Source organism: Periplaneta americana, chromosome 3, assembly GCF_040183065.1.
Source record: "Periplaneta americana isolate PAMFEO1 chromosome 3, P.americana_PAMFEO1_priV1, whole genome shotgun sequence".
Classification (NCBI taxonomy): Eukaryota; Metazoa; Arthropoda; class Insecta; order Blattodea; family Blattidae; genus Periplaneta; species Periplaneta americana.
Window position 1 is genome coordinate 43062896 of NC_091119.1, and position 24032 is coordinate 43086927.

Consider the following 24032-nt stretch of genomic DNA (forward strand, 5'->3'; position numbering starts at 1 on the left):
CCTTAACAGTGAACTGTAGTAAATAAAAAAATATTGGAACCAAATTTCCTTAAAAACTTTTCTTTTGTGAGTTTTCGAGAGGCTACAAACCTTACTTGTTTTATCAACATATTTTAGTTGTTTCAGCTCAATAGTTAAAAGCTGTTGGTGAATTATACATTATATATATTAATCTTGTGTGAGAAGGAAAAACAAATAGTGGTGATAAATTGCTGACTTATGATAAAAAATTCTGTAATAGACTGTTGGAATTAATATGGAATGTTGTATTGCAGGTTAAAGTGGTGAAATTCAGCTATATGTGGACCATAAATAACTTCAGCTTCTGTCGCGAGGAGATGGGTGAAGTTCTCAAGTCCTCCACATTTTCTGCTGGGGCCAACGATAAGCTCAAATGGTAAGTATTAAATAAGAGAATCACAATTGAAGAGTACAGAGAAAAAACGATCAAAGTCACAATTTTCATAAGGGTGACGACTTCATTCATTCATTCATTCATTCATTCATTCATTCATTCATTCAGTGTCCTGCCCAAGGGCAGGTCTTTCACTGCAAACCCTGCTTTCTCCAATCTTTCCTATTTTTTGTTTTCCTCTTTGTCTCCTCATATGATAATTCAGTATATTACTGCAAAATTTATGTGTTTTTGTTATAAAAATTGGTAAAGGAGAATTATCACCACAGATGCAGTCATCCTTTCCTACTTTTTCATTAATAACTGCATAAATTTTGCAGTAATATACTGAATTAGCTGATGACATCACTCTTAAGAGAATTGTGACTTTGATCATTTTTTTTCTTTCTCTGTACCCTTCAATTGTTATTTCGAGCTTCTTTCAGTTTTCTTTGCATTCTGAGTACTGTTCATAATTTCTTCACATAGGCTCATATGCCACCTTGTACCATATGTTTAATAAGTGTAAAGGAAAATGGAGAATATTGGTATAACGAAAATTTTTTTTTAAGCTGAGGGAAAGTGAATAACTCAGGGAAATACCCTCATTCTCCAGTCATATCCATCAAAAGTATTGCTCCAGTCAATACCGGGGATCAAACCTTAGGTTGCGGGATGAAAAGTCCAAGCTTTGTCATTAAATTACAAGAAAATCTTCATTAAATGTATATCTATATATTTGTTGGCAATTTTTTTTTTTCATCTGCTTGTGAACAAATCAAGAAAAATAAAATCTCTTCTAACATTAATAGACATGTTTGGTGATTCTGATGGGTTAAATTAAAAAAAATAATAATAATAAAATAATAGCCAATTTAAATAATCAAAAAAGTCATGAACATCTTAAAATTCCCTTCACTCAGTGTTGAAGTATTTTTATAATATTCCCCAGACAACATTTTTTTCAGATAAGACTTAATCTTGTGGTATATACAGTTCCATTAGTCTAGGTCTAGATTGTTGTTCACTTAACTGTAACAGGGCATTGAAGGTCAGACATAGAGACCTCGTATTCTCGTTCATTATGCTCGAGTATTGCTTGGATGGCGCAGGGTCAGCTGTCAAGTTGACATTACAATGAATGGGTAATGACAGGAAGATCGTGAATGAAGGCTGTGGAAGGATGATGATGTCTTATCATAAAAGTGGGCTGTCCTTCTTGTGGCAGTTGCCGTATACGTAATGCACGTTAGTTACTTGTTCCTGAATATGGAATTTAATTAGAGCGACCTACACGAGAACAGCTTTCAAAGTCCACAATGAGAGCTAATCAGCACTATGCGAGACTGTTGGAAACTCCATACTTTCTAATCTCAATAACTTTCTTTCAAGCAGGGAATCTTTATTTGAACTTTGGGTATCAACCACCGTAAATTTGGCTTATTAATATTTTCACGGCACTTCTCATAAAAATTTCCCATTTGTCTGAATTGCTGCAATTTTCTTCATTACTTTCGAAACTAGAATAGACGTCGTCGGCTATTGTTTTTTTTTTCTTCTTGTCTTTCTTTCATCTCTCCTTGCTTTTATTCTTTAAGTCTTTATTTTCTTCCCTTTTCCTCCATTTATTTACGTATATTTTTTCCCTTTATTTCTTTCTCACTTTCTTAATCTTTATTCCTTTTTACTCACTTTCTACCGTACTTTTTTCCTTCCTTTTCCTTCCAGTCTTATTTATTTATTCTTCTTCACTTATTTGTTTAACTATTCTTTCATTTCTTTCTCTTTAATTGAAATACATACGCAAATACACAAGTCTTAAAGATTATATTTTTGAACTGACCCCGGCCAAGTTTCTTTTCTGAACTACAAGCAGGCATGTTTCTCACCTCCACCCTAGACATCAGTTAAACATGTTAATTGTGCAATTTAAAACTACTATGTAATCATGAAGTCGTACACTAAGTGCCTGCTATCGTGTTCTACTGTTAAAAAACTCTTTTTATGAACTAGGTTGTGTTGAGTGTGTTTGTATGTGTATGTTGATGTATGCATGCATATCGACGAATCAGTTCAAAAGGGAAACAACTAAAAATACGAAGTTTTGAGATTACTGTATTTTAAAGTTTTATATTGCAGTGAAAAATTCAATTAACGTCTTTCTAATTGAAACTTATAGAGTATAAGAAACAGTGTGTATGCTAGAAAATAAATAATTATTGCAAAATGCACAAATGAAAAATGATATTTGTGCAAATTGCGAAAAGCTTGTGCAATATTCTAAATAATTGTAAAGAAAGATAAAATTAATAAGGTATGCAGAAACAAAAAGTTATATGTGTTTCTTGGAGTTTTATTACTTTCAATCCATCTTTCCACTCTAGATATATTTTACTTATGTAAGTAAATCATAAGACATGTTTAGAATAAATTATTGCTGAATTTACATCACATTAAAATACGTTATTTTATGGCATTCTAAACATTGAAATTCTTTATGAGAGGCCCTTCAAGATTTATTGTTACTGAAAAATGGTTTCTAATTACAGTTTTTACAAGATTCATGAAATTAATCTAGCTCCTGTAAATTATTTACAATATGCGTTGGAATTATATAAATCAATTAGAAGAAATTGTTCACTTAACTTGTTAATTTACATGAATTGTACCAACTGTTTGAAATCCATTCCTGAACATCTATTGCTCAATATTTTTTTAACATTGTTCATGCCATTAGCATTTCATTTAAATTCAGATTCTCCAGAACTGATTAGTTTTCGTGCTCATTTCTGATTTCATTTTCTCCATTACCATCTTCATTTCTGAAGTCCAATGTGGTTGTCGCATTTTTGCACATTTACATTGAAAGTTTGTTGCACTTTTAGAAGCCGAGTATTAAAATGCGACAATTGCGACTGTGGCTTAAACCCAGATAAAAAAGATCATTAAGAGAATTTGGAATAATTTCAATGATCTTTGGACTTCTAACAGCAACTTGAAACTTTAAAGTGCAGTTATCTTAAAACTTTACATTTTAATTACAATGATGTACCAAAATACATATGATATTTTCGTGCAGAAATTCTGCATTACCATATGGTGAATTAAGTTGTTTCCCTTTTGAATTGGGCTGACGATATGTTTGTGTGTGCAAGTGTGTTTATTATTTTAACAATTCAAATTATCTGTAAAATGTTAATATTCTCAAGAGACAAAAATGACACACCGTAACTTTCTTTGTATAGGTATTCTCAGTGAGATAGTAATGTGACATCACTGTAGGATTTGCCGTGGTAATGTAAACTAAGACCTTTAATGGGATATGGAGCTGTCTCATCTACACCCACATAAGAGCTGTCAGAGCCGTTCATTAGTATAGCTTATATAATTTCCAAATGTTGAAGAATTTCGATTAATCATATGGCTGAATTATCGAAAACTCCAACACAGAAGCAAATACCTTACTATAATAATAATAATAATAATAATAATAATACCTAACAGCTAGCAGTTTTGCACGCGAACAGTGCAGGTGCTGCTACCTAGGCGGCAGGGTGTGCTGAAACCCGCGAAGTAAGCTGTAATGTACTACAATGTAGATTGTTGCTGGGCTAGTAAATAGTTTTATTAATCAGTGCTGTGTTAAAATGTCGGGGTGCATATGTGCTGTTTATAACTGCTACAATTACAGCATTACAAACTGTTCCAAATTGTACTACTTTCGATTTCCATGAGTCCAGCATTCTTTAGTAGGCCTAATGCCTTCGTCTCTGTATTGATAGAATAATAAAAATTAGCTTTTTTTTTTTTTTACTTAGGCGTAATAGATGAATAAAAGTTAAAATGTATTGGGAATTTTAAGGTTTTATTGTTGTCCACGTGCCTTTACTCATTATTATAAGCATCGGATTACAACTGGTACCAGTTTTATCTTTGCAGCTGTCAACAATGCGTATATAAAGTGTTATTGTAAATTCATTCTTAATGTCAGAATTAATTTTGTCTCACTAAAACAAAGAAAAAATATGTAACAAATAATTACGGAAAGTAGTACGAAGTAGGCAATATTCTCATAATATGCAGCTTTGATATAAAATAATGTTACATTAAATACTATTCAACATTTTTTAAGTGTCTCGTATATTATTCCACATTAGTAACTCAGATTCCCTCTATGTTAATATTTGTATTTGTGGTCGTAATACCACACCTCTCTGCTAGATGTCAGTTCCGCGACATTTCACACTCACGTCAACGCTGCCAGCATACAGCTGTTCGGTATTATTATAGTAAGGTATTTGACAGAAGTGTCTCACACTCCTGCTCATTACGGAATCATTATTCCAAGAACTAGATAGTTACTGCTGTGAATAAATCAACTTTCATAGCAGATTAAAATTCACCAAATCAAGGGACTTTGTTCCCTTTCAATTTCATAAATATACAGTATGTTACACTTTACTGCACAATGTCAGTATTTAATTCCCACCAGATGACTGAAGTGACATTGACAGATTTCCTACCATTAAATATATAAAATTGCTGAGGTAGTTTTGTATGCTCCTTTGTTACACATATTACTGAACCCATGTGTGTTTTTCAGGTGTTTGCGGGTGAACCCAAAGGGTCTGGATGAAGAAAGCAAAGACTACCTCTCATTGTACCTGCTTCTAGTCTCCTGTAACAAGTCAGAAGTCAGGGCCAAGTTCAAATTTTCAATACTTAATGCCAAAAGAGAAGAAACCAAAGCGATGGGTAAACAAATAACACAACATAATACTCTTTACTTGTGCATCTATATAGTACAGTACTTAACAGAAACATTTTAAATTGTAATTGCCGATTTTCTACGAGCCATTCTTATGTAACAATTAAAGGAAAAGAACTGACACAGTTCCTTTGAACTGAATTAAGAGTTCAACTAACATTTAAAATGATTTAATGGCTTTCAAATTATTTACCATGGCAGATTAAGTTGTGTGCATAAATATTCCATGAGGAAGAAATGGTTTTCTAAGTTTTCTCTCCCTCGAACTAGCATTAAGAACTTACTGAATGGAGTCAGAATATTTAGTTAATCTTGTTTTTAAAGTATACTTTCTAGATGCATAGTTTCGAAAGTTAGAGCACTGTTTGTTTAGTTATGTCATGGAAAATTCATTTTAATCGGGGTGACTAAGATATAATCACAAACAAAAAGAATATAAATCTTTAACATATTCTTTGCCCACTTTCCACACTCCTGCCCATAAGCAACTTCATTCTTTGGTAGCAACATTGACTTCAGTTGATCACTATTTAAAAGCTGTGAGGAGTAATGTCTTGTATTTAACCTTTTAACTGCTGATTTTTTTGCAACCTGCCAAACCCTTTTTGCTGAGATATTTGTGGTTGGCGAGTTGGTATAGCGCTGGCCTTCTATGCCCAAGGTTGCGGGTTCGATCCTGGGCCAGGTCGATGGCATTGAAATGCGACAGGCTCGTGTCAGTAGATTTACTGGCATGTAAAAGAACTCCTGCAGGACAAAATTCCGGCACATCTGGCGACGCTGATATAACCTATGCAGTTGCGAGCGTCGTTAAATAAAACATAACATTTTATATATATATATAAAATACCGTGCAAATATGAATGCAAAAATGCTTAAACACTCAACAATAATGATGTACATCACTGCAGATGATCAACATTTTCAGAAATTGCCATTTTAAAATGTGTCCATTCTATGCTTTGGAAGCGTTGTTTCTGTTGCAACACCTGCCAGAGTGATGGTCGACTCAAGGATACGTAATGAATTTGTCTGCCATTACTCTGATGGCCTAAGCAGCGGAAAGGTTAAATATCAAAATAGTGAACACATAAATATGGCCTGTCTACGTCTGGCTACAAATATTTTATTGTTAAAAAATATCTTGTTCCATGTAACACTTTCCATTTGTAAAGCACATCTCAAAAGGAGCTTAAAGAATCTACAGCATTCATTTAATAAATTGATACAAAATTAGGCTTTTTATTTAGTGGTTCAAGAAGTAATACATTACTAAGATTTATGAAGTTCATTTTTGGGCTGACATTGATCCATAATCACATGAATCTATTCTATGTTCAATACTTATAGTGCTATAACAATTTCAGTCTTAAGAATTGTAGTAGAAATTACGTTTGCTCTGGAACAGAAAAAAAAAAGCTTTCATAAGTACTACTTCATTAAATCACACATACCTACTTATAATATAGAATGTTGGAATATTTCCCTTTGAAGCTGTACAAAAAGTTTGTGCTTTTGTCTGAAAAAAAAAATTGTAATTTTTTTTTTTTTTTTACAGAGCAATAATAATAGCTTTTTGAATGACATCTGCCAATTTTTTCTCCCTCCGCAAATTACATTTATAGTTAATTAAAAAAAAATCACGTGCCAATGCACCTGGCCACATAGAATTATATAATTCATTATAATGAATAACATGTAACCTTCTGCAACAGGTGGACCATTCATCTGTTCATAGAGTTATCCCATTATCTGGTCTGGCTACATTTGAATCATGTTGCATAAGTACTGATAGGCTACAAAGCTTGGATTTTATTTCTCATAATGAAAAACAGCTGCATAACTGCAGTATATGGAATCCAACCCTTGTTCCTATGAACTCCTTTTACTTCATGATACATTTATTTTATTCTTTTTGTCTTCTGTCACATTCAAAGATATCTTTGAAATGGTAAAATACTTCCTATTCAGAATTTTGAGACAGAAGCAGGCAAATAAAAATTGTTCTGTTAATTTTAAAGATGACTTGTATATGAAACACGTGAACAAAATATGTAAAGTTTGTTGAACCAGTTCTTTTGTAAAAGTGATGTAGCTCAATGCTTTTATCATAACATTACTGAACGAATGAAGCACAAACTTGTAACGTACTGTGATGTTGCAGAGAGTCAGCGAGCATACCGGTTCGTACAGGGCAAAGACTGGGGCTTCAAGAAGTTCATTCGACGGGACTTCTTGTTGGATGAAGCAAATGGTCTGTTGCCTGATGACAAACTCACAATATTCTGTGAGGTGAGTAGCACGTTACTGTTCTGCTGTCCATTTAGGATTCCATACTATATAGAACAGAGTTAAAATATGTCTAGCTAGACAAAGGGACCTTCTGCCATTTATGTTGAATTATATTGTGTTATACAGTAATTTAATTACGTTTGGTATAGTTAGTGCTGAATTGAGAGTAAGTTAGCTGGGTAGAAAAAAATCTACGTAGGACTCAATTGGTCAATTGAAATATTTTTACTTTCATCTACGTGTGAAGTGTAAAAAAGAAAATATTGTGACATTGCAAAAATAAATTTATAAATTTTCACGGAAATAAACTAGTTTTGAAGATGGTATATGACATTATGTGTGTATACAGTAATTTATTCTATTGGACGGACATAATATTTAACACTGGTTTTATTTTGGAATTACGCACATGAAATATAATTTGTAATGTGGAGAAAAAATAACAAAATGGCAATTCAGTCTATCCTCTCTTAACAGTTTGCATATACAAGGTGAGTAAAAAGTATGGAGCAATGCTTGTAACTTTATTTCTAATTTTATGAAGAAACTATTTACACAAAAGTTGTAAGGTATCAAAGAAGGAATATTTTGAACATGTTTTCAAATACTGTGCTTTTCGTTTATGAAGAGTGTGCCAATGATTTTTTTTATTATTATTTTAAATGGCATCGTGTACTTATTTCCACATTTTTGGATTCTTCAGGTCTCAGTATGTACAAAATCATATATATTTGTCATTTATAAACTATTGTTTTGTAAAAATTACAGGTTTTGAAGACATACTTCTGTACATCAATTTGAGGAGACTTTGTCATCATTGTCATCAAAAGAGGGAATTTTTACAAAATAATAGTTTATAAATGGCAAAAAAAAAATATATATACGTACTGAGACCTGAAGATTAAAAAATGTGGAAATAAGTGCATGTTAAAAAAACACTCACTGGAACACTCTTTATAAATGAAAAGCATAGTATTTGAAAATATGTTAAAATATTCCTTCTTTCATACCCTACAGCTTTTGTACAAATAGTTTCTTCATAAAATTATAAATAAAGTTACAAACATTGTTCCATACTTTTCACTCACCCTATATATAATAAGACGATAGACATCTTCTAAAACATTTGTGTCTGAGAAATTTCGTACTATAATGGAATTTTGGCTTCTATTAACCAAAATAAAACTTCATTATATAATTATTACGTACTGCATACTGTGCAAATTTAATTTTGCTAATAATTGCATTATTATAAGTCCACATCTAATAACACACTTTTCAGACAAGTGAATTAACGTAGGGATTTGTAGATTGCCTTCACTATAGTTAGACTCACTTGATAATATTTATACAGGAAGATCCAATGGAAAATGGAATCTGCCGTCAGCTGTTTGGTTTTGTGACTGTTTGTCCCTTGTATTATTATCGAACATTCTGTTAAATTAATAAATTAAATAATGGGTAAATAACCAAGGAATATATAAAGTAAATAATGAATAAATAACCAAGGAATATACGAAATTAATGAATAATAAATAAATAAAGCGTGATATTAGATGCAGTTGAAATGTGGATATGGAGAAGAATGAACCATATGAAATGGACAAACAGAATAAGAAATGAAGCTGTATTGGAAAGAGTGGGTGAAGAAAGAATGATGCTGAAACTGATCAGGAAGAGGAAAAGGAATTTGTTGGTAACTGGCTGAGAAGAAGCTGTCTGCTGAAGGATCCATTGGAAGGAATGGTGAACGGGAGAAAAGTTCGGGACAGAAGAAGATTTCAGATGATAGACGACATTAAGATATATGGATCATATACGGAGGCAAAGAGGAAGGTAGAAAATAGGAAAGATTGGAGAATGCTGAGTTCACAGTGAAGGACTTGCCCTTGGGCAGAAATGTATGAACAAATAACATTAGGCCTATTTACCATAAGATAATCTGAATGTTCAACAATAAGAATTCTCTGTGCTACAATGAAAGCCATTTCGCTTTCTTTATTTATGAAACGCTAACACTCGCTCACAAATAATGTCATAATAAACACAGCAAGCAACCAATAAATCTGGACTCCACCAAACTGGCTGTTAACTGCTGGCAGGATTCTCTGTCATACTTTCCCAGAACATTTGTGACCTTGTATGTGCAGCTGGGAACTCCACTGTTCATTGGAATCTCACAGTAGTTGTAATAATTGATATGACTTTATCTAAGTAGTTGTGATAATCTTGCAGTGACATAAATTCAAGAATTTTGTTTGGCAGATCGTTGGTGGTCGATGGAAGATTTGTACAAGCACGTGTAATAGGAATGAAGTGTTGTATTCATTGTTGATGTCTAAAGATAAAATGAAATATTGTGCTGAAAATAAATCATGGTACATTTTCTATTGAAGCATGGTTTTGTAGAATTTGGATTTTCACATGTGAATTTGAAGCATTTCCCCGTTTTGATACTTTTAATTGAAATCACTGGATAAAATGTTCATTATTTAGAGATCCACTTGAATAAATAGATATTTTGTGACGTTGCAAAAGTCATCTTCAAGAATGTGATCATCGCTAATGAGATTTGTAGAAGCTGTTACTTCATATAATGGCTGTTTTAACTACTGCATAATATGCACAATGAGAATATTAGATATGGTGAGCAAAAGTGTGAGAAACGTTATGACGCCTATGTAAAAGAAATAGATGAGAGAGGATATTCAACATATAATAACATGAATTTAATACGTTGGACTGTATATCCAAAGTAACAAGTAAGCTCTCATTTACAACAAGTAACATTACATTTGGCTTTGAGAAAAACAAAGTTCACAATCTAAAGATATATTAACAAAAGATAAGGGAGCTGGGGATAAAGATACCAAAGATAAGAACAGTGAAAGATGAGTATCATACATAATATTATACACTAAGCAAGTAATCTCCCAACCAGAAAGCAGTAACATTGCTATTCCACAAGGGTGATTGTATTATATGTACTATATGTGTAGGTAAATAAATGTAAGGAGAGACTGTAAAGGAGACAAGTACTGACAGGTAGACATGGGATATAGTGTTTAAGGTGAGTAATTATTTTAAAACGTTGATGAGCAGAATGCTGCCAGCCATCATGGTGCTGGTTGAAATGTTGCCAATGTGGAAGAAACGATTGCAGAAGCTTGTCATGTGGGTTTGCGAGCCGTGCAAAGAATTGTTAGTGAAGGAAACAGAATTTGTTTGGTGTCATGCTTACAGTAATCAACATCAAAAGTCATTATCTTTTGAGAATTTAAATTCTCTTCAGCCTTATTTGTACTGCACGTGCACATGTAGTACGATATGGCAATGTTGTACGGTCCCTCGCTCACACTCTGTCTCGGCGTTAACTCTAGTAGACGACCGCCTTCCGAAATATAATCGACTCTAACAGATGTCACTATGAACATTGTCACACTGAAATTAACAGAAGGACCTGCATTTGGGGTTTTTATTTTATTTTAAACATAAAAGTCCTACACCTCAAGAACTTCTGAAGATGGAACAGGCCAAATGGTCTAACCCTTGATGATATTGAAGATAAATGAGATATTATGTACAAGAGATGCTAATTAGTATAATAAAACAGGTGTTCTATAGAAGAGATATGCAAAATTACGCATAAAACAAAACCACGCACAAAACGTGAAATGCAAATGAAACAGCAAGTAAATATAGAGTTGATAACAGTGTTTGATGTCATGTCTTCAGATTGGTTAATGCATAGGTTTGCCATAATAATGTGTTCCAAACAAAGAATTACCAAGTCAAGAACATTTTAATAATGTGTATAACTGGACATAGTTGTTCTACTGCTGTTACTGGTTATGAAATGAAGGGTTGATCCAGAGATTTCAGTGAACCTAGATTTATATACTTTAATTAAAACTGTTTATGATAAATATAACTTAAAAAATTAAGGAGTATTATATTTTTAGTTCTGTATATAGATTTAATCAAAATAGTATTCACTCTTTTCCACAGATAAGGGACTCTTTACTTCAAAAGACTGATAACACAGAACCGACTCTTTCAAATTTTTTACTAGCTTACAGATTGAAGATAATTACAGATCTCACACCTCAAACCATTTACAGTTCTAAATCTTCTCAGAGTATTGACAAATTCTTTATTGTGTTTGTAATACCACTGAAGACCAATTCATGTCTGTAGAGACAAAACCATTATTTCTAAAGATAAATTTATGAGGGAAAGAAATACAATGACCCACACAAAAGTAACTAATATAGCTTTGATTTATTACATTTCGAAATAACTTTGTCAATGCTATAGAAATGAATATCTATAAATAATACAAGTGCCATGTTACAAACAATAGTTTTGTAAAAGAAGTGGTGCTCTTATTTCTTCGTAAACTTTTGTTTTTAACATAGTTTCAGTAATTTTAAAGGGTCTTGACTTTTGAATAATTGTATACGCAGACAGAGTTTCAGATGTTGGTTTTACTGTGAATTGAATTGTGTACAGGTGAGTGTGGTGGCAGATAGTGTCAACATATCGGGACAGTCAAATGCGATACAGTTCAAAGTGCCAGAGTGCCGTCTCTCGGATGACCTTGGCTTGCTCTTTGAGAATCAGAAGTTCAGCGATGTGACTTTATCTGTCAGTGGACGGGAGTTCCAGGCTCATAAAGCAATTCTAGCAGGTAATAAAGATGTCTTTGTTGTAATGTTGGTATGTCTGCATCATATCTTAGATATATTAAGGTATAATACATCAATGGGCAAGAAGTGGAACCTTGTATCTACGAAAATGTTCATGTACTTTAACTACATTATTATTATGTTCACAAAATTGGAAAGTTAACTAATATTTTATCCTTGAGAAGAAGATCTTGCGAAGCAGAAGCATATAAAAAGTTTGTCTGTATTGAGAAAAATTCATTTTTAAAGCAGTTTTTTTTATTCACCTGCAAATTTACAAATATGAGGTATCACTTCTTAGCTATCGATATGTAATGCATAGAAGAAAATCTTCACTCGTTAATGGAGTTGATTAAAGGCAAAATTCAATATTCGACCTGTTTATTACTCCATTCTTAATTCTTGGCAACAGAAATCACCATGATAACGATTATGGATACCTCTTGTAGAAAAGATTAATGCAGTGATTCAAAATCTCACAAGTTAAAAACATTCTATGAGTAATGATTCCTGTTGATGTTCATATATGAGGTCTAAAAACTGAAAATGTGTCAAGTCCAGAACAGTGACTTTATTGCCAAATGCTTGGCATTAGAAACCAACCATCTGCAGGAATTCAGTTTACATTTCATAGATTTGATTTTGTGTCTAGGTAAAGCAGAATTGAAGAGCTCAATTCAAAAAAGATTTTCAGTCCAGTTTAACCCCTTCACTGATAGCGAATAGTGCCACTTTTTCTCTACAAACTTAAACTGGTTTAGATACTTGTATAATGTATTTAACACATCAGCACTTGGAGTTTGTAGCTGCGTAGTCAAATGCACACGACATAATGTGCTGAAGATCGCTGGTTCGAATCTCAGCCACTGATGTCAGTTAAGAATGTGGTAAAGGATGGGTGGACCCATGTAAAGCAATCAGTGTATTGGCATGCATAGATGCTGACAGGGTTTCATTTTACTGCATTTTTAACCATTTTGCTCCTTCCTTTTTAATAAAAAAAGTATTATATATTTTTTCTGAAGTATTCTAATGTATATTATATATATAATTTTTTTTGCTTAAAAAACTGAGAGTGGACATAAAAATCTCATTTGAGCTGATTGTAATTTGGCTTTATATTTGGAATTCAAGTTCCAGTTTTCACTGCTAAATTTCAGAGAACATTTTGCTGTCATATAAAATATTCGTAATTTTGTTTCATTGAACATCTAGTTTTCCAAAATTACGTTTAATAATTCCATTCATTTTATAAATGTGTGATTGAAGGATCAGTCTATAGCTTATCTATTTTAAGGATGCTGTATTTTAACTTCATATGTAGAACAAACGTTTTTGTTCTAGTGTCGAGCATCTTCATGTCTTATAGTTTGTCATGAAACAGGTTAATAATTCGATTGTACATAGTAAAACACGAAATAATTGCATTATACAATGAACATAATATTACATGTTATGTTATCCATATTTTGGGAAGAAGGTTTAACAAGTATAATATGCAACAGTCTACTATGTCTAAAAGCATAAAATCCAAGGACATGCAAGTTAATAATCTAAGGTTAAAATACGAGTATCTTAAGAAAATGTTTGCTTTAGTGTATATGCCCTTTTAAATTATGGCTTATTTCAATATTATTTGGCTTATCAGAACCACAATGTCTCTAAATCCATTTATTTTGTTGTACTCCAATAATTACAGCATTTTTTATTACCTGTGTCAGAGATTAAGTGGACAAGGTAATTAAATTCAGATACTCTTGTTCTGTAATACATATTTCCTCTTAGTTCTACACCGTGTCCGAAAAGAAACCTACCGATAAAGATACTAAATAATTTATTCCTTAATTATGACACACAAAAACAAATTAGGGGAAAATATTAATCAACTCAACAAGTTTATGTCACCATCAGTAAATCTCAACATGTCCCCATCTAGTAGCACGACACACATCTAACCTGTATTCAGTCTCTCTCCAGGCATTGTATAATATCTGTGGAGTTACAGATCTTAATGTGTCGATAATCCTTTGACATAACACTTGAAGGTTATACACTCTGGTGTTGTAGACACGGTCTTTCACGAATCCCCAAAGAAAAAATTCCAATGGTGTAAGATCAGGAGATCGTGGGGGCCATGCAATAGGACCACCACGACCAATCCATCGTCCTGGGAAATGATTGTGTAAAGTTTCAACGACTGGTCCCCAATAATGAGGGGGAGTTCCGTCATGCTGGAAGTTGACCCTCTCTGGAATCTGGGGTAGCGCAAAATTTTCAAGCATATCGAGATATACTACACCATTCACTGTGTTCTCTATGAAGAAAAAAGGTCCGATCACTTCTGAACTTGTTAATCCACGCCTAACATTTAACTTTGGAGAGTTACGTTCATGTTAAAAAATAACACGAGGATTCTCAGAACACCAGATCCTGCAATTGTGGCGATTAACATAGCCACACACGTGGAACGTTGCCACCACCATGTCGCTGAAAGTCTCCATTTTCTAGAAAATGTTTGCGCCACTGAACAATGGTGTGCCTATCAGGAGCTGCACGGCCATATTTTTCATAAAATCTCAACTGAACTGTAACCAGAAACTTCAACTTTGCTAACCAATAACAGCACTGCACTTTTTCTTGTGGTGTGGATGGAGCCATTTTGGAAAACAATCTGTGTATACATAACAATAGGAATAACAGGTTCGCCAATTTCACGACATAAAAACTTGTTGAGTTTCTTTACATTTTAGTGCAAGCTAGCCATATGTAACTTTTATGAATGTCTAGTTAGTTCATTTCTTTATCGATAGGTTTCATTTCGGACATGCTGTACTTTGGCCTTTATTTATTATTATTATTATTATTATTATTATTATTATTATTATTATTATTATTATTATTATCATCATCATCATCATCATCATCATCATCATTCCATACAGTCCCATAAGGTCCCCCCCCACCCACAACCCCCAAGAGAAATATTCATATTGTAATTTTTTGTGATATTGTTATTTGAAATGCTTCCTTGTATAGCTTATCTCCTGATGTAGAGGATAAAACTAAATCATCTGCATACACAGAGTGTTCTTTAGATATTGAGCTCTGGCTTTTGGTTGCACAGTGGCATACACATATTGCAAAGGAAGGGGAAAAGCGTCAGTTGCGTCTCAATAGTGAACCAGTCAAGATTATATTGTATTCTTCATTCTTCCATTATAGCCATAAAGCCTGTTCCTCAGTTTTTTGCCATTCATTTCATGTTGTCATACCGTCTTCTTCTGGGATTGGTCTTGTTTTCTTTCACATGTCGGTAGATTGTATTCACAATTTAAAAACATCGGCCAAATATAATCACTAGGGAATGGATTTTTAGTTCCATGGCTATTTTGTTTGCTATGCCCTAGACATATGTTATTCAGATATTTTTAAGTTTCATGTACACAGGATCCCCCCCTATTAAAATTTTATAGGACCCAAAATGCCTAAGTGAACTATAAACTGTAAATGTCTGAAAACTATGTTTGTGTCTGAAAAGCTCCTTTTTAGTATTTTGCGTCTAATAAAATTAAAATTCCAGTAATATGTAAAATCGCCTGAGTGATGCTTGAAAGGCTTATTTACTGATATGTCAAGTGGTTGGAAAATGGAAGTTATGGTCTCTTGGAATATTGCTCGGTGGGTATTCAGTTGCTCATCTTGTTTCTCACAAAGTCTATAAGATGACCACGAAAACTGCCCAGCACCAGGTGTGCTTAAGGCTCCTGGATGATGACTCCAAATGGTATCCAACCAGTCCAGCATCCATCCACCCCTTCTCGTGAACGCAAATATTAGTCTGGAAAAATTTCCTTTGGACATGTTTTTCCATTTAAATATTGCGTAACTAGGAAGTAGCCAGATCATAGGAGAAATAGGATTGTTTCTCTTTGTAATATATTCCAAGTGATATGATAGAAATGATATGGTAGATTTCGGTAAATGACATGTCTCCTGAAATTTTCTGTTATCTAATTTCTCGTAAGAATTCTCTCTTTCCACTAACACAGCTTCACACTCACTATCATCCCAATCAAAGTAATTCAAATGCAGTAATTTTGTCTTAAAAATCATTAGCTGTGAATCTGGCTGCTATTTTAATTTACAGTAAAACTTCGATAAGACGCGCCTGCTTATTACGCTTTTTTTGTCCAGTCCCTGCACATTTCATATATAACACCTTTATAAAATACCCCGTTTGTTGCACTCAAGTCCCGCATAATATGCTGTTTTTGTGGAATATTTTCGATGTAATTTTCAGCAATGTACTGTAACAGCAATGAAACATCTTGGTCATTGAACTCACTGGTGCCATTAACCTGAAAAGTATTGGTATTCGAGCCTTTAGCTGCGCATTTAAACCTTCATACTTCATAACTTAGTATACCCCACCCTCTTGTTACGCTCTCTTATTCGATTCCTTATCTGCGCGGTTAAAGCCTACTTACAGTTACAATACCCCACCCTCTTGCTAACCCTCTCTATCAAACAACATTCCTCATTCGGCCGTAATAAAATTCTGGAAATTTTTGCTGGTCTGTTTGTTGTCCTTTTGTGTATTGAAGTGTCTGTGAATGTGATTACATTGAGTGTTAAATGAAAAGCGCTTCCTGTGTTGGAAAAATTGGAAATCTTACGAAAGTACGATGAGAACAGTACTTTTACTCAGAAACAACTCTCTGATTCATTAGGAATCCTGTCATTGACATTAAGAACGATAATAAAAAATCGCGACTCAATCACTACAGCCGCAGTGATGTAATTGCAGAAACTGAAGTGTGGTAAACATGAGGACTAGGAGAACATCCACACTGCAAACAACTATAAATGGCTTCTTCTTTTTTTTTTCCGAAAGAATTTAGTACAGTACATATTGTAAGTGTCTTTGACGTACAGTACAATAAATACATAAGGGAGTAATACTATATTACCTTTCATGAATCATGTATTTCAATAAAGAAAAATGCTAATAGATACTGTGTATAAGTCAAAATTAGTATATCCACCTAATACGCAGTCCTGGTTAATACGCGTTTTACACCCGGTCCCTTGAACAGCGTCTTATCGGGGTTTTACTGTATTACTAATGACTGGTTATCTCCCTTAGCTGCTCGAATATGGTAGGTTATAGATTACCATGGTTAACATTCTGTAAATCTTAACTGAAGTCGAGGCATATTAAGAATGCTTAACCAGAGGCCAGATGGCAATTTTAACAAGTGGTTACATGAACTGATGTTGATGCATGTGACTATAAAGAGTCTGATTAGTCCTTTGAGACCATTTTATAGTGTGACACCCACATTATCATGTAACATAATGAACAATTTCTTGGTTTGCAGCCCGAAGTCCTGTATTTGCTGCCATGTTTGAGCATGAGATGGAGGAAAGGAAACACAACCGAGTCGAAATAACGGATGTGGATCACGAGGTGCTACGCGAAATGTTGCGCTTCATTTACACTGGCAAAGCAGCCAATCTTGAAAAAATGGCTGATGATTTGCTTGCTGCTGCCGATAAGGTAAAGTTCTATGTTCAGTAGATGTATTTAGAATAATATGTGTAAGTACCAGTAGCGTACAGTATTTGATTTCACTACAGTTAACTAGACTGTAGAATCATATCACTATTACCAATCATATTAGTAGTCTTTTGTCTAAGTATAATTGAAAGTCAGTTTAATCCATCATAAGATTCCCAATTTCACGTGTCTTTTTAAGGATAGTACTGCCAAGACTATGAAAATTTATAAAATTTGAGAATACTGGACATATACCATTGAGATCTGTATCACAATATTCTTGATCATGACATAACCTTCGGTATCAATCTGAGAAGTTGATAGCAGGTGAATATAATGTCAATTTTGACAGAAATATGCGGTCTGCTCCGAGAGTCTATTTGGATTGCTACGGAGAACGAGAGAAGCTCGCTATGACATCACAGAGCATTGAGTTGGAACTGACTGAGTTAAAGAGAATCGAAGTGAAATAATATCTGAACAAATGAGAAGTGGAAGAAAGAGAAATTGAAAGTGTAATTAAATGAACTGGATAATTCATGTGAATCAATGCGTGCAATAAGTGAATCACAGGCATGTAGTGAATTTATATATTAAAAAAAAAAAATTGTTTGAATTCAAAAATTATTTTAAGGAGAAAGTAGTCTAGAGTAACAGTTCTTTTTGTATTTCAAAGCTTAATGTATATACACATATCACTAAAAAAAATGAAAGAGCTCTGATAAACAGTATTATATTTATGATTACTTGAAGATGAGCTATCTTTACCATTATTTTACATGAGATAAGAAGGAACTCCCCTTAATCCCTTTGGTGCCAGAATTTAAATGCTGCTGTTACGTAGTTAATTAGTATTTAACGTTGTATATTTTGTATGTACAAAAATAAAAAGTACTGTGTGAGAAGTACTGTTACGATTGTGAGACCTGACATAGGTACTTCAAAAATTAACACCATAGATTTGATAATGATTGGTAGCCATGGGATGTAACAGATGGAGTCAGCAGTATGATATAGGGCAGTGAGAGAGACTTTTGTACTCAGATGTGGATTCAAATCCTGCTTGGGCTGCTTATATGTACTTGGTTGGATGTATATGAATTTCAACATTTCCAACTGTACAGAAGGTTTTAGATACACAAATTGTTGTTTAGTCAACTGCCCAAAGACAGGTTTGAACCTCACAAGTGATACCAAGAAGGCATCACTTATGAGGCAACTAGGCCAGGAGATAATGGAGTAGGGTGGCCAGTTCTTTTCCCCTCCATTGTATACATTGCCAACTAGCTACATATTACAGTGGAACCTCGATTTTGGGTTTCTCGATTTAAGATTTACCCGCATTTTGCATTCTTATTTTGTGGTCCCGGCAGAAGTCTCATATATGCAGTGCTATTTTTACCCTGATTTAGTGTTTTACCCGCATTTAAGAAACAAATTTTTTGTCCCAACAAAGCAAATTAGCTTCGACTGCGTTTTTTCAGCCCTAAATGCTTATTTCCTTGTCCAAGGTCGTTTCAGTAACAATTCCTATCCCTCTCCTCATCTACCATGCATACCCAGATGAGATACCTGACGCAATACAGTGCCAGAAGTCACGTGTTAATCATGTGCTGCGGTGCATGAGAATCAATTCACAACAAAGCATCGCATTAAGACTGAAAGTGGACAATTTTAGGGCTTCTAATGGATGGCTTCATCGCTTTAAACAGCATGACGTTACATACAAAAATGTGTGTGATGAAAGTGCAACAGTTCCAGATGAGTCAGTGGATCGTCGGAAAGACAATGTGCTTCCACGTCTCATTGAAGGCTGTGATGCCAAAGATACCTTTAATACTGATGAGATGGGGGTCTTCTACTCCCTGATGAGAGCCTCCACATAAAAGGAGAGACCTGCCATGGTGGGAAGAAAAATAAGGAGAGGCTCACTGTTTTTCTCTGTACAAATGCAGATGATTTCGAGAAGTTGAAATCCTTGGTAATTTTCAAATATGAAAAACCAAGGTGTTTTAAAAATGTCCGCACATTGCCATGCAGTTACAGAACAACAGGACTGCCTGGATGACATTAGACATTTTGAGCAGCTATCTGAGACAGCTTGACGTGAAAATGAGGCTGCTAACAGGAAGATAATTCTTTTAGTGGGTAAGTGTCTCGCACATCCCCCTGATACGTCATTCCTGAAGAATGTGAAGGTTGCTTTCTTCCCACGTAACTGTATAGCTGTCTCCAACCCCTGGATTTGGGTGTAATTCATGCCCTAAAGGGGAAGTATAGACGTTCGCTGGTGCAGAAACAGATTGCTGCCGTAGACAGACAAACTGGAGATTCTGTTTTCAAAATCTCATCCTCACTGCCATGCATACGGTTTGCAGTGCATGAGAGGAAGTGTCAGCACCCACCATCACCAAATCACCGACTGTTTCAGAAAAGCAGGCTTTATGAAGGCTATCAGTGGTGACATCATGAAGAATAAAGAAGACTGCACCGATGAACAGAAGCTGTATGAAGATACATGTGTAGCTTCAATATTGATGAATCCAGGTGGAAAGGGAGTTACTCTTCCTCCATCAAAGATGTCCAGCAAAACAGACATCCATTCTTGATTTCTTCAAGTGGCAGATAAACTTGATGCAACCAACCAGTGTACTTAATTTTGTGAAGCCCTTTAAAGCATTTTTGTTCTTTTAGTTGAGATTAGACCATAAAAATTAATTTTTAAATATGTTGATGTGTTTCTTTTTCAATTTTGGCAAAACCCCTATTTTGGGTTTTTCTCGGTTCTGGATATAATTTATCCAGTCCCCTGAAAAACCCAGAATCGAGGTTTCACTGTACATTAGTCAGACTTTAAAAGCATACAAACTATAATAAATGTTCTTTCTCTGACACATATCATCAAATAAGATGTACTGCCTGGTAATAGGTATATAAATAGCCAGAGGAAATACCCAAATTATAATTCCAGGTTGATGGAGAATGGTGGAATACTTATTTGTATTAAAGGTGATAATGTTATTTACTGTTAATTAATATTACGTAATTGGAATGTTAACAGACAAAAAATAAATTTTATTTCATCTTCATCACATGGTGGTAGGAGTGAGTGTGTGTGTAGTGATTGTAAATACATTAGTAATGCATTTTAGACAATACTTGTTACGAGTATGCAGGAATATTGTATAATAAAGGCTTGTTTATGTTACAGTATGCACTAGAAAGGTTAAAAGTGATGTGTGAAGAAGCACTATGTACGAACCTCTCAATAGAGAATGCGGCTGACATCTTGATCCTGGCAGACCTGCACAGCGCAGACCAGCTCAAGGCACAGTCCATCGACTTCATCAACACGTATGTGTCTCACAGAAGGTTTCTAAATATAAGTTGATCGGGTAGGGTCAGTCACTTTTACCTGTCTCAGTATCATTCTATCAATCTGGCTATTTTGATTGAGGTAACTGTATCAGGCGAAAGTTTGTAAAATTTTTCATTGTATGAGGTGCGTCCATAAAGTAACTTTTCCATTCGTGCCACAGCTAGCAAACCATATGTTGCATGAAGCGACTGAGTATACGTGATAGATTAATATCCTGGCATGGCGCATGCGCTGGCGGAACTTCCCAAGTGCTCTCAGTAGCTTCGTTGCATTGGTTGAAGATGGACGCTCCTATTCCAGCTTCTGCTGCATGTGAAGTGCAATCAGTGATAAAGTTTTTGAATGCTCAGGGCATAGCACCGATTGAAATTGATCGTCATCTGTGCCAGGTCTATGGGCCTAACGTCAAGGGCAAGCAGATGGTGCGTTGCTCCACAAGGTCGTCTGTGATGATGGTTGGCCTCCTACTGCGCTCCTTGTCATGTACATTTTGGTGTCTTGCTGAAAATTGTCTACAGCAGCAATTTCAATTTCAATTTCAATCGACACTATGCCCTGTGAATTCAAAAATTTTATCACTGATCGCACTTAACACGCAGCGGGAGCTGGAATAGGAGCGTTCAACTTCAACCAATGAAACGAAGCTACTGAGAGCACTCAGGAAGTTCCTCTAGCGCACACACCATGCCAGGACTGTACTCTATCACGTACACGCAGTCGCTTCGTGCAACATATGGTTTGCTAGCTGTGGGCGAGTGGGAAAGTTACTTTATGGATGCGCCTCTTACCTTAGCCTGTAGGAGTCCATAATAACATCTTATTAGCATTTTGAATTCACTTATTTCTTCTTTCGTGTTATGGGATTCCTTTACTAAGGATAATAAAAAAACTATTTACCTTTTCAAAATTTTATTTCATTATATTGATGTGTGATACAGGTTATTTATTATATTTATTTCTGTTTGCATTAGCTATCATATAATTTGTTTTCCTTTCATTTATTATTAAACCCGTTCTTTTTTCACCTAAGTTCTTCAGTGCTATGAATGCTCTCTTTATATCATTCTCTGTTCTTCCTACTATATCTATGTCATCTGCATATGCTACTAGCTTATTGACCTATAAAATATGATATCCCTTGTCTGGATGCCTGCATCTCTGACAACTTTTTCCATTGCTACTTACATGTCTTATCCTTTATAAAATTTCTTAGGTTGATTTTCACAGATTTCAAACCTACCTAGATCAGTAACTTCGCATCAGGAAGTGAGACTGGAAACCATATTTTTAATGTAGACAAGAACCTGTGTTCGCTCCATAGTTCCTGTTATATGGTATATAAGCAGTATACATACATACATACTGAGTGTGACATCACAAAATGCCGATGTCATATGCTGCTTTTAAGTGCACAAATCATGGACTTCTAACCTACTGAAATTGCAAACTACTTATCAGGAAGCCACCGGTGTGGCTCAGTCGGTTAAAGCGCTTGCCTGCCAGTCTGAAGTTGCGCTCAGGTGCAGGTTCGATCCTCGCTTGAGCTGATTACCTGGTTGGGTTTTTTCCGAGGTTTTTCCCAACCGTAAGGTGAATGCCAGGTAAACTATGGTGAATCCTCGGCCTCATCTCGCCAAATACCATCTCACTATCACCAATCTCATCGACGCTAAATAACCTAGTAGTTGATACAGCATCGTTAAATAAAATATATATGAGGAAGTGGGGCTGAAAGCCGCCATTTTTGAAGTAGGCAAGATCCTGTGTTGGTTCCAGACTTCTGTTATATGCTATAATTATAATTGTGCAGTGTACATACTGAGTGTGACATCATTACAAAATGCTGATGTTATGTGCCGCTTTTGATGTGCAAACAACTATTATGAGAGTTACAACTCTGGAGTGGATTTTAACATACTTACTTACTTACTTACTTACTTACTGGCTTTTAAGGAACCCGGAGGTTCATTGCCGCCCTCACATAAGCCTTGGTCCCTATCCTGAGCAAAATGAATCCATTCTCTATCATCATATCCGACCTCCCTCAAATCCATTTTAATATCTTCCCATCTACGTCTCGGCTTCCCTAAAGGTCTTTTTCCCTCTGGCCTCCCAGCTAACACTCTATATGCATTTCTGGATTCGCCCATACGTGCTACATGCCCTGCCCATCTCAAACGTCTGGATTTAATGTTCCTAATTATGTCAGGTGAAGAATACAATGTGTGCAGTTCTGTGTTGTGTAACTTTCTCCATTCTCCTGTAACTTCATCCCTCTTAGCCCCAAATATTTTCCTAAGAACCTTATTCTCAAACACCCATAATCTCTGTTCCTCTCTCAAAGTGAGAGTCCAAGTTTCACAACCATACAGAACAACCGGTAATATAACTGTTTTATAAATTCTAACTTTCAGATTTTTCGACAGCAGACTTGATGATAAAAGTTTCTCAACCGAATAATAACAGGCATTTCCCATATTTATTCTGTGTTTAATTTCCTCCCGAGTATCATTTATATTTGTTACTGTTGCTCCCAGATATTTGAACTTCTCCACCTCTTCAAAAGATAAATTTCCAATTTTTATATTTCCATTTCGTACAATATTCTAGTCACGAGACATAATCATATACTTTGTCTTTTCAGGATTTACTTCCAACCCTATCTCTTTACTTGCTTCCAGTAAAATTCCCGTGTTTTCCCTAATCGTTTGTGGATTTTCTCCTAACATATTCACGTCATCCGCATAGACAAGCAGCTGATGTAATCCGTTCAATTCCAAACCCTCTCTGTTATCCTGGACTTTCGTAATGGCATACTCTAGAGCAAAGTTAAAAAGTAAAGGTGATAGTGCATCTCCTTGCTTTAGCCCACAGTGAATTGGAAACGCATCTGACAGAAACTGACCTATACGAACTCTGCTGTACGTTTCACTGAGACACATTTTAATTAA

The 24032-nt window shown here is 34.8% G+C and overlaps 1 protein-coding gene across 2 annotated transcripts in view; it reads left to right on the plus strand.

Moving 5' to 3' along the window:
* Positions 1-24032, plus strand: part of rdx (BTB/POZ and MATH domain-containing protein rdx) — a 277477-nt gene that overhangs the window by 247419 nt on the left and 6026 nt on the right. For both annotated transcript variants that reach the window (XM_069820397.1, XM_069820396.1), the window contains 6 exons: positions 276-397; positions 4998-5149; positions 7327-7454; positions 11967-12144; positions 17524-17702; positions 20914-21056. In XM_069820397.1, the coding sequence (XP_069676498.1) occupies positions 276-397; positions 4998-5149; positions 7327-7454; positions 11967-12144; positions 17524-17702; positions 20914-21056 (902 nt within the window). The remainder of the gene's footprint in view (positions 1-275; positions 398-4997; positions 5150-7326; positions 7455-11966; positions 12145-17523; positions 17703-20913; positions 21057-24032) is intronic.